The following is a 12,212-nucleotide window of genomic DNA, read 5'->3' as shown; positions in this document are numbered from 1 at the left end:
TGCACGATATTGGGAGCATTTAATAGGTAGAGGGAGCTTATCCCCACTACCCCCTCTGGCTATGACAACCTTAAGGAACCTGGCAGCTGATAGTTCTTCTGTAAATGCATTCTTGTTGTAGGGGTCTGGCTTCTGGTCGACATAAAGATTCCACCGCTCTTCAAACTTACCATCTATGGCACTTTGGAAGTTCAGGACGAGAATACAACATCGGACCACAATTCCTCACCCTACATGAGCATTGTCCTCAATGCTACCTACATCTCAGTCCAGGTAACACGACACTTAGGGAGCTGGTCGAGGTTGACTGGTCTGAGGCTGACTGTTGTCTTGGGCACTCAGGGTTAGAAGCAGTAAACAGGCCAGCTGTTCCTGCTGAAGCCGGGCACCCAAGGGCGTCTAAGAAATTGAATGTGTGGGTGGTAAGATCTGCACAATGGTCACAATGGGAAGGAGAGTGGGGTCAGATAGGGATGGAGTGGGACACTGGGGTCAGATAGAGATGGAGTGGGATACTGGGGTCAGATAGGGATGGAGCGGGACACTGGGGTCAGATAGGGATGGAGTGGGACACTGGGGACAGATAGGGATGGAGTGGGACACCGGGGTCAGATAGGGATGGAGCGGGACACTGGGGTCAGATAGGGATGGAGCGGGATACTGGGATCAGATAGGGATGGAGTGGGATACTGTGGTCAGATAGGGATGGAGTGGGACAATGAGGTCAGATAGGGATGGAGCGGGACACTGGGGTCAGATAGGGATGGAGCGGGATACTGGGGTCAGATAGGGATGGAATGGGGCAGTGAGGTCAGATAGGGATGGAGTGGGATACTGGGGTCAGATAGGGATGGAGTGGGATACTGGGGTCAGATAGGGATGGAGCGGGATACTGGGGTCAGATAGAGATGGAGCGGGATACTGGGGTCAGATAGGGATGGAGCGGGATACTGGGGTCAGATAGGGATGGAGCGGGATACTGGGGTCAGATAGGGATGGAGCGGGATACTGGGGTCAGATAGGGAGGGAATGGGACAGTGAGGTCAGATAGGGATGGAGTGGGACAGTGAGGTCAGATAGGGATGGAGTGGGACAGTGGGGTCAGATAGGGATGGAATGGGACACGGGTCAGATAAGGATGGAATGAGACACTGGGGTTAGATAAGGATGGAGTGGGACAGTGAGGTTAGACACAGAAAGTGAAATAAGAGTGGTGTCAGATAGGGATGGAGCAGAAGAGTGGGGTCGGACAGGGAGAGAGTGAGGGGAGAGTTGGGTTGGACAGAGGGAGAGTGGGGTTGGACAGGGAGGGAGTAAGGGGAGAGTGGGTACAGACAAGGAGAGAGTGAGGGGAGAGTGGGGTTGGACAGGGAGAGAGTGGGGAAGGACAGGGAGGGAGGAGGGTGCTGTTTGTGCAGCTAGAATGCAGATTGCTCTCCGGCCTTGCTCTGGTGCCCTGACTGAGGCGTGTTGTTGGCAGGGAGGCAGGCTCATCGCAGGAATGCCGGAGAAACCGTTCAGAGGAGAGCTCCTGATCGTTCTGCGAGGAGACCATCTGACCCCGGACTGGCCTTTACCGGATGGCCCTAACCAGGGGGCCAAGGTGCTGGGTGAGTGGGTCAGTGAGAGCACCGAGTGAAACATAGTCCCGGTGCTGTGCATCCTCTTGCCACCTCGCTCTGTCACAGCTCGTACAGAGAACAGGAACACGACATCCCTCAACCCCTCAAGGCTGTTTCTTCACAGCTGACCCTCCACCTGTCATCAGAATTATGGAGTTCCCACAGAGTTCACTGGGGGGGGGGGGGGGCAACATGGTAGTGAGATAATCAGCAGATTGCTATCGTGGTGCCGCTGACCTGGGTTCAGCTCCCTCCACTGTCTGTCGGGAGTTTCTTCTCCCAGTGCCTTTGGGTTGTCCACTTTCCCCCCAAATTGCAAAGGTGTGAATTGGTCACGTGGGTGTGCTTGGGCAGTGTGGACTTGTTGGGCTGGAGGGGCTGGATCCCTAAACAAATACATCAATCTCTGAGATGGGCAATCCGATACTTGACGGCCAAAGGCAGCCCACAGTGAGCGAACTGAGGTTCCATGTAGCCTTGGGGTAACCCAGCAGCCGGGAGGCTGGATGTTCTGCCTGTCCTCCAGCTTCTACCAAGAAGGCCCGTGGCAATGACGTCCCTTCTGCCTCACCCCACAAGCTACACAGAAGGATGGTCCGACCAGCCTCAGGGTCCAGTGCCTTGGGGGAACAGTCCCACACTCACACCATCCTCCTGGCTTCACTTTGTGTCCCCCACCCCAACATCTCATGCCTGTTTCAGTGGGCCTGCAGCCCCAGGTGACCGTGGCTTCCCTCCCCTCTCCTGTTCTGCAGGTGTGTTCGGAGGACTGGATCTGCACGGGATCCCTCACCGGCTCTACAGGACCAAGCTAGGGCAGACAGCACCGGCCGGTTCCCTCAACCTAACGTTGGCAGCCGTCGTCGACTGGCAGGTACAGGCCGGGGTCCTGTGCAGGGAATTAGGGGAACTCTGCTGTGGGCAGAGGGGAGGGAGAAGAGGTGACTTGGCTCTAATGGAGAGTGTGCTCACCATCATAATATAGAAAATACAAGACCCTTTATGCAGAGCAAGATCCCACACAAGGCGGGGGTGATGATGGATTAGGGCGGGAACGTCAGCGACTCCCATACCCTTCTTCCTGTGATGTGGGGCCTCAGTGGGTGTGGGAGTGAGCTCATGGGGCTTTCAAACATTACGCCTGGGATGGTGCTGACACTGCCCATAAGACCAGAATCGGAACAGTATTAGTCTGCTCTGTTATTCAATCGTGCTGATTTATCTTTGCTCTCAACCCCATTCTCCTGCCTCCTCCCTGTAACTTTTGACACCCTTACTAATCAAGAACCTGTCGACCACTTTAAATATACCCAGCATCTTGGCCACGACAGCTGTCTGTAGAAATGAATTCCACAGATTCACCACCATCTGGCTAAAGAAATTCCTTCTCTGTTCTAAAGGGATATCCTTCTATTCTGAGGCTGAAACCTTTGGTCCGAGACACTCTCACTATGGAAACATCCTTTCCACATCCACTCTATCTACATCTAACAATATTCATTAGATCCTCCCCGCCCCCCATTCTTCTAGACTCCCAACAAGTACAAAGCCAGAGCTATAAAATGCTCCTCATACATTAATCCTTTCATTTCTAAAATCATTCTCATGAACGTCCTCTGCTCTCCAAGGCAAACACATCCATTTTTTAGGTACGAGACCAAACCACTCAAAATACTTCAAATGTGGTTTTATAAAGCCTCAGCCACTCTATGCTCCGACAACAGTGAATTCCCAATATGCAGACATGCTGGTATCAGGGCTCAGGGGGTAGACGGGGTGGGATCAATAGTAGGGTTGGTGTCAGGGTTAGAAACTCCAACACAAGGGGCGAAACCCTTCTCCCTCCACATTCACACCCTTGATACTTGATCCTCTGCTGACACAGGGGCCTTTTCTGTCCACTCTGTCTGAGGATCTTATAATGTTGCCCACCATAAGTCTTCCCATGGTCTTCTCTGTTCTAGAGAGTTCTCACCAGTCTTCCTTTATGACATTGGTTTTCTAATCTAATCCTGCCGATATCTTGGTGAATGTCCTCTGCATCCTCTCAGCAGTCACATCTGCCCTGTGTTCAGTCGTCCAGCTGTGGCCTCACTACTGTAGGTGGGCACAGACTTGCCACTCTTGTACGCAGTGCCTTGGCTAATAATGACATCATCCTGGGCACTTGTTGACCACAGTATTGACTCCTGATTGACACAAGCTCCCTGATGTTCATTGTGCATCCGTGTTGTGAATTATACTGAGATACATTCAATTCCATTTCATACTTCATCCTTCCACACTCTTAACTGCAGCCTGACTCCCCTCGGCTCCATCAGCACACACCCAGTACTTGTATTACGCGGGACTGTGTACACACACATCTGGTGTCTGTGTTACTTGGGGCTGTGTGCATGCACACTCAGTGTATGCATCACGTATGACTGCGTTCATACATGCCCAGTGTCTGCTGTTCACTTCCACTGACATGACACACGCCTGTTCTCTGTGCCAGGAGGGTGATGAAATCCTGGTGACGAGCACCAGCTATGATTCCCAGCAGACAGAATCTCGGAGGATCTGTTCCATCTCGCACGACAGGATGTCTCTGCTCCTGGACCGGCCACTCTCGTTCGCGCACGTGGGTGAGTGTACCGCTCACACGGCACCTTCCTGCACAGCGCGGGAGGCCAGAGGTACATCTGTGCACCTTTGGTGTACCCCTGGCTGGTGTTTGGGGGGTGTGTACATGTGTGTGGGGGCGCAGGGGGAGATGCAAGGGTGTGTACCTCTGGTTGGTGTGTAGGTCAAATGGATGTGTCACTGGTGAGTGTGTGTGGGAGGATGTACCCCCAGTCGGTGTGTAGCCCATGCACCCCCAGGTGGTGTGAGCTGCCGGGGGAGGTGTACCCGGTCGGTGCGATTGGGCTGCTTTGGAATCTGTGAACCAATGTGACCAAGGTTTTCTTCTGGTTCCAGTGGACACACAGGAAATGAAGGGAAGAGACTGGCGCTACAGCCTGGCAGCAGACGTTGCTCTCCTCAGCAGAAACATCAAGATCGTGGGCCAGGACTTCCTGGGCTGGCAGCGGCAGAAGTTCGGAGCCCGCGTGCTCATCAGTTCCTTCTTCTACAATGACCTGGAGATCAAAGGTATCCCTACCTCTTATTGACACCTTCCCCTTCACACTGCAGAGGACTACGCCCTGAGACAGGCAGTGTAGAGGGACTGTGGGCGGTGTGGGAGGTGCTGGGTATGAGGTCTGTACGGACGCTCCCACAGTGCCACCCTCCAATGTTGTGGCTCTTCAAGGATTCAATTATCACCAGTGAATTTGTCACCATCGTGGCCCTCTGAATGTCTCACCATAATCATGCTGGGTGCAGAGGGGACAAGCAGCTTCTGGTGGCCCAGTCCTATTGGGAGCGAGAGAGGAAGCAACTCACAGGTCCATGAGTGAGATTTGAAAAGGAGCACTCATGGACTAGTGGTGTTTTCAGGAGGTCCAATCAAATCATGATTCATGAGCAAGGGCAAATAAAAATAATATCAACAGGTGGAACAGCCATTGTCGGAGTGGACCAATGTTGGAATGGGGAGGCCTTGGCTCATCAGGCTTGGGCAAGATAAGTATCTGGTAAGTTTCTTCTTCATTCTTCATCTGTTAGTGCATAGTTAGAGCAGTGAGGATGGCTCCAGGGGCTGTGTTGTGTTCTTTGTGAGAGATGTTGGAATTCTAGGAGACCTCCTGCCTCTCAGATAAATACCTGCACCGAGTGTATTGGGTTGCAGCTCCTCAGAGAACACGTTAAGGAACTGCAGCTCCTGACCTTGGGTTGATACGGAAAACTGATGAGATGATAGATAGGAGCCGCAGAGAGGTAGTCACCCCTAAGTTGCAGGAGGCAGGTGAATGCGTGACTGTCGAGAGAGGGAAAGGAAATGGGCAGCCAGCGCAGAGTACCCCTGTAGCCATTCCCCTCGCTTTGGATACTGTTTGACGGGATGACCTACTGGGGGAAGCTGCACTCACTGGGTCTCCGGCACTGAGACTAGTGCTGTAGCTCAGAAGGGAAGTGGGGAAGAAGAGGACTGGAGTGGTGAAAGGGGATTCCATAGTTAGCAAAGTAGACACAAGATTCTGTGGACGTGATACAGACCCCGGATGGTACGTTATCTCCCAGGTGCTAGGGTCAGGGATGTCTCAGCTTGGCTCCATAGTATTCTAAAAGGAGAGGGTGAGTAGCCAGAAGTCCTGGTACGTATTGGCACCAATGACATAGGTAGCAAAAGGGAGGGATACTGAAGAGAGAACTTTGGGAACTAGGTAGAAAACTGAACAGTGGGACCTCCAGGATTGCCACCTGTGCCATGCGGATTTGGCAGATGAATGCATGGCTGAGGAACTGGTGCAGGGGGCTGGGTTTCAGAATTGTGGATCATGGAATCTCTTCTAGAGAAGGTATGACATGTACAAAAGGGACGGTTTACACCTGAACCCAATGGGGCCCAATAACCTTGTGGGCAGGTTTGCTAAAACTGTTGGGGAAGGTTTTTTAAACTAGTTTGTCATGGGGACGAACAACTGAGTGATAGGACTGAGGATGCGGCGGTTGGTATACAAGCAGAGGCAATGGGTAGTGAGACTGTCAGGAAGGTCAGGCAGATGATAAGGCAAAGTTGCAGTGAGTGGGATGAGTTTCAGTGTAACAGGGACAAAATAGATAGGGGTGATGAATGCAGGACTGAAGGGAGTATATTTCAATACACGTGGATAACAGAATAAGGTAAATGACTGTGTAGCACAGTTAGACATTGGCAGGTATGATAGACATGTCAGAATGACATCCCATTCCCATTCTGACATGTCTATCCACGGCCTCCTCTACTGTAAAGATGAAGCCACACTCAGGTTGGAGGAACAACACCTTATATTCCGTCTGGGTAGCCTCCAACCTGATGGCATGAACGTCGACTTCTCTAACTTCCGCTAAGGCCCCACCTCCCCCTCGTACCCCATCTGTTACTTATTTTTATGCACACATTCTTTCTCTCGCTCTCCTTTTTGTCCCTCTGAATATACCTCTTGCCCATCCTCTGGGTTCCCCCCCTCCCTTCTCTTTCTTCCCGGACCTCCTGTCCCATGATCCTCTCGTATCCCCTTTTGCCAATCACCTGTCCAGCTCTTGGCTCCATCCCTCCCCCTCCTGTCTTCTCCTATCATTTTGGATCTCCCCCTCCCCCTCCCCCTCCAACTTTCAAATCCCTTACTCACTCTTCCTTCAGTTAGTCCTGACGAAGGGTCTCGGCCTGAAACGTCGACTGCACCTCTTCCTACGAATGTTGCCTGGCCTGCTGCGTTCACCAGCAACTTTGATGTGTGTTGCTTGAATTTCCAGCGTCTGCAGAATTCCTGTTGTTTATGTTCTGGGCACCATTGAGTTGTGGCTAAAAGAAGATCATAGCTGGGAGCTTAAAATCCAAGGATACATGTTATATCGAAAGGACAGGAAGAGAGGCAGAGGGAGTGGGGTGGCTCTGTTGGTAAAAATTGAAATCAAATCTTTAGAAAGAGATGGCATAGGATCAGAAGATGTAAAATCATTGTGAGTAGAGTTAAGGAACTGCAAGGGCGAAAATACCCTGATAGGAGTTAAATAACCGAACAGTAGCCAGAATGTGGGCTACAATTACAACAGGAAATAGAAAATGCATGTCAAAAGGGCAATGTTATAAATAGTCATGGGGGCTTTCAATATGCAGGTAGACTGGGATAAATTATTCTGGATTATGTAATGAACTGGATTTGATTAAGGAGCCTAAGGTAAAGGAACCTTGGGGAGACAGTGACCATAATATGATAGAATTAGCCCTGCAATTTGAGAGAGAGGGAAGTTAAAGTCGGATGTATCAATATTACAATGGATTAAAGGGAATTACAGAGGCTTGAGAGAGGAGCAGGCCAAAGTTGATTGGAAGGGGACACTAGCAGGGATGATGGCCAGAGTAGCAATGGCTGGAGTTTCTGGGAGCAATTCATTGTCGTAGTCATACTCATACTTTATTGATCTCAGGAGAAATTGGTTTTTGTTACAGTTGCACCATAAATAATAAATAGTAATAAAACCATAAATAGTTAAATAGTAATATGTAAATTATGCCAGGAAATAAGTCCAGGACCAGCCTATTGGCTCAGGGTGTCTGACCCTCCAAGGGAGGAGTTGTGAAGTTTGATGGCCACAGGCAGGAATGACTTCCTATGACGCTCTGTGTTGGTCTCTGGCTGAATGTACTCCTGTGCCCACCCAGTGCATTATGTAGTGGATGGGAGACATTGTCCAAGATGGCATGCAACTTGGACAGCATCCTCTTTTCAGACACCACCATCAGAGAGTCCAGTTCTATCCCCACAACATCACTGGCCTTACGAATGAGTTTGTTGATTCTGTTGGTGTCTGCTACTCAGCCTGCTGCCCCAGCACACAACAGCAAACATGATAGCACTGACCACCACAGACTCATAGAACATCCTCAGCATCACTTCAGAAAGTGCAGGATAGATACATCCCAAAAAAAGTTGTATTCAAGAGGCAGGATGATACAATTGTGGTTGACAAAGGGAGACAAAGCCAACATAAAAGCAAAAGAGAAGGCATATAATTGAGCAAAAATTAATGGGAAGTTAGAGGACTGGGAAACTTTTAAAAAAAACCACAAAAGGCAACTAAAAAGGCCACAAGGAATTATGAACATAAAGATGAATTATGAACTTAAGCCAGCCAATAATATCAAAGAGGACACCAAAAGTTTTTTTCAGATATATAAAGAGTAAAAGATGCAAAAGTAGATATCGGACCACTGGAAAATGATGCTGTGGGGACAGTAATGGGGGACAAGGAGATGGCAGATGAACTGTGTGGAAGAAAATTCTGAGTTAGCAACTCAGATATTTTAACCAGTATCTGAGTTGCTAACACCTCCCACCTTTAATTAACAAACCATCTGCCTAAGCCTTAGTGCATAACACACCAACATAAACAAGATGAAGACAGTGAAGGTCATAAATTGTGGGGAAGACTCTGTGGGCTCTCAAGACTCTGACCAATAAGGGGTATCCAGGTTTTCCTTCACATGTCAGTTGCTAACATGTAAAACAAATCGTACCTTTGTACGTTAATGAACTTAATGGATTTAAGGATGTAATGAACTTCCTATAATATATATCATAAATAAAGATTCACAATTCAGCCTTGGGTTCTTATACTTGCAATAATCTACCTTAGCCTCATGGATGAGTAACAACCTATCTCTGAGTTGTAGGTATAAGAAACTGTGAGACAGGACAGGCTATCTTTCAAATTTTAGGATGCAATAAGACACAGGACTGATTTTTTTAAACTATGGCTGACGTAAGCACCTTTCTGTGAAAATGTATAAAAAAGGCTATGACTATTGCTTTTTGGAAGACCTGGCGATCGCACTGCTAGTGAGCCACTCTTCCCTTATTCATGAATAAAGGTATTTTCTCATCACTTCAAAGTTCATGTTCAGTTTACTTGTGACCAACTTTAATTAATTTTCTTAGGAAATTAATTTTTCCAACAAAATGAATAGGTATTTTGCATCAGTCTTCACTGTGGAATACACTAGCAGTATGCCAGAGATTTGAGTGTGTCGGTGACAGAGTGAGTGCAGTTGCTATCACTAGTGAGATGGTGCTGGGGAGCTGGAAGGTTAAATGTAGATAAATCACCTGAACCAGATGGACTACACCCCAGGACTCTTAAAGAGATTGTGCAGGCATTAATAATGATCTTTCAAGAATCACCAGACTTGGGCATGGTTCCGGAGTGGAAAATTGCAAATGTCACTCTATTCTTCAAGAAGGAAGGGAGGCAGAAGAAAGGAAACTACAGGCCGTTTAGCCTAACCTCAGTGGTTGAGAAGCTCTTAGAGTTGATTATTAAGGATGAGATTTAGGGGACTTGCAGGCACATGATAAAATAGGCCAAAGTCAGCATGGTTTTCATAAGGGATAATCTTGCCTGAAAAATCTGTTGGAATTATGTGAGGAAATAACAAGCAGGATACACAAAGGAGAATCAGAGGATGTTGCACACTCAGATTTTCAAAAGGCCTTTGAGAAGATGCCATACCTGAGGCTGCTGAGCAAAATAAGAGCCCATGGTATTACAGGAAAGATACTAACATGGATAAAGCATTGGCTGCTTGACGGGAGGCAAGAAGTGGGATTAAAGGGAGCCTTTTTTGATTGGCTGCTGGAGACTGGTGTTGTTCCACAGGGGTTGGTATTGGGCCTGCTTCTTTTTACATTATATGTCAATGATTTGGATGATGGAATTGATGGCTTTGTGGCCAAGTTTGGGGATGATCTGAAGATAAGTGTTGAAGTAGGAAGGCTGCAGAAGGATATAGACAGATCAGGAGAATAGTCAAAGAAGCGACTGATGGAATACAGTATCAGGAAGTGTATGGTCATGCACTTTGGTAGAAGAAATAAAAGCATAGACTATTTCCTAAATGGGGAGAAGATTTTAAATTTCAATGTGCAAATGGGTTTGGGAGCTCTCATGCAAGATTCCCTAAAGATTAATTTGCAGGTTGAGTCAATGGTAAGGAGGGCAAATCGGATGTTACAATTCATTTTGAAAGGATTAGAATATAAAAATAGAGATTTAAGGCACTGGTGAGGCCTCACTTGGAGTATTGTGAACATTTTTGGGCCCCTTATCTAAAAAAGGATGTGCTGATATTGGAGAAGATTAAAAGGAGTTTCATGAAAATTATCCCAAAATTGAATGGCTTATCATATCAGGAGCATTTGTCAGCTCTGGGCCTGTACTTGCTGGAACTTAGAAGAATGAAGGAGGATCTCATTGAAACCTATTGACTGTTGAAAAGCCTAGACAGAGTGGATGTAGAGAAGATGTTTGCTTTAGTGGTGGGGGTCTTGGACCAGAGGGCATACCCTCAGAATAGAGGAGCTTCCATTTAGAATGGAAATGAGGAGGAATTTTTTTTTAGCTGTGGAGGTCGTGTCAAAGAGTATATTTAAGGCGGATGCTGATAAAGTCTTGATCAGTCTGGGAGTGAAAGGTTATGGGAAGAAGGCAGCAGAATGGGGTTGAGAGGGAAATGGACCAGCCATGATTAAGTGGTGGATTAGATTCAATGGGCTGAATGGCCTAATTCTGCTCCAATGTCTTATGATATATTCCATGCACACTGTATTTGTTGCCTAGGTTACGCCAGGATAAAGGATGTTGAATTCTACCACAGTGGACAGAATGGATACTGGGATTACTTCGATCCACGTTACTCTGTGGCATTTCTCAATCTTGGCCAGGTTTGTGGGAAGATTTTGGACATCTTTCCAGTTTTCCTTTAAGAGCGTAGGTTTTCCAGGAGATCACACTGGAAAACCTGTGCTCCAGAATTTCTCTGGGTGTGAATGTTAGGAATTTGGACACAGTACGTCCTTGTGCAGCCCAGCCTACCTGCACAGGTTCCCTATGACCCAATCATTCCATGCCACAGTTGTGTTTATGCCTCATCTCCTTTCCTCGAGGAGGTCTCAGGAGAGGGATGTTTGGGATTACAGGTGGGCTTATCTGCCCTTATGTTAACACCTTTGCCTTTCTTCCTTCAACTATCAGGTGAAAAGGTTCAGGCACAGGTAATGTGCCTGTTGTAAATGTCAACATCCCTCCCTTGGGTGGGAAACATCTTCACCCCAGGTTCAGAGTGATCAATGGTAATCTCCTTCCACCAATGCTGCCTGACTCACTGTGTATTCTGAGTATATTCCATCTCCAGCACTGAGACGATTTTGCGTTTTGATCTAAGTAGGCAGGGTCTCTGGCTGCTACAATAGACAATAGACAGTAGGTGCAGAAGTAGGTCATTCAGCCCTTGGAGCCAGCACCGCTATTCACTGTGATCATGGCTGATCATCCACAATCAGTATCCAGTTCCTGCCTTATCCCCATAACCTTTGATTCCACTATCTTTAAGAACTCTATCCATCTCTTTCTTGAAGGCATCCAGAGACTTGGCCTCCACTGCCTTCTAGGGCAGAGCATTCCATATATCCACCACTCTCTGGGTGAAAAAGTTTTTCCTCAGCTCTGTTCTAAATGGCCTACCCCTTATTCTTAAACTGTGGCCTCTGGTTCTGGACTTACCCATCAGCAGGAACATGTTTCCTGCCTGCAGCATGTCCAATCCCTTAATAATCTTATATGTTTCAATAAGATCCCCTCTTAGCCTTCTAAATTCCAGAGTATACAAGCCCAGTCGCTCCAATCTTTCGACATATGACAGTCCCGCCATCCCGGTAATTAACCTTGTGAACCTACGCTGCACTCCCTCAATAGCAAGAATGTCCTTCCTCAAATTTGGAGACCAAAACTGCACACAGTACTCCAGCTGTGGTCTCACCAGGGCCCTGTACAGCTGCAGAAGGACCTCTTTGCTCTTATACTCAATTCCCCTTGTTATGAAGGCCAGCATGCCATTAGCTTTCTTCACTGCCTGCTGTACTTGCATGCTTGCTTTCAGTGACTGATGCACAAGAACACCTAAAT

General features: G+C 47.9%; 1 protein-coding gene across 1 annotated transcript in view; it reads left to right on the top strand.

The window, feature by feature from the left end:
* pkhd1l1.1 (PKHD1 like 1, tandem duplicate 1) overlaps positions 1–12,212 on the top strand; it is a 154,967-nt gene that overhangs the window by 106,979 nt on the left and 35,776 nt on the right. The window contains exons 56-61 of the mRNA XM_072247945.1: positions 122–273; positions 1,481–1,610; positions 2,378–2,496; positions 4,120–4,249; positions 4,584–4,757; positions 10,869–10,972. Coding sequence (XP_072104046.1) covers positions 122–273; positions 1,481–1,610; positions 2,378–2,496; positions 4,120–4,249; positions 4,584–4,757; positions 10,869–10,972 — 809 coding nt within the window. The remainder of the gene's footprint in view (positions 1–121; positions 274–1,480; positions 1,611–2,377; positions 2,497–4,119; positions 4,250–4,583; positions 4,758–10,868; positions 10,973–12,212) is intronic.

Source organism: Mobula birostris, chromosome 1, assembly GCF_030028105.1.
Source record: "Mobula birostris isolate sMobBir1 chromosome 1, sMobBir1.hap1, whole genome shotgun sequence".
NCBI lineage: Eukaryota > Metazoa > Chordata > Chondrichthyes > Myliobatiformes > Myliobatidae > Mobula > Mobula birostris.
Note: the sequence above shows the minus strand (reverse complement) of the source record. Positions and strands in the feature narration are given on the sequence as shown.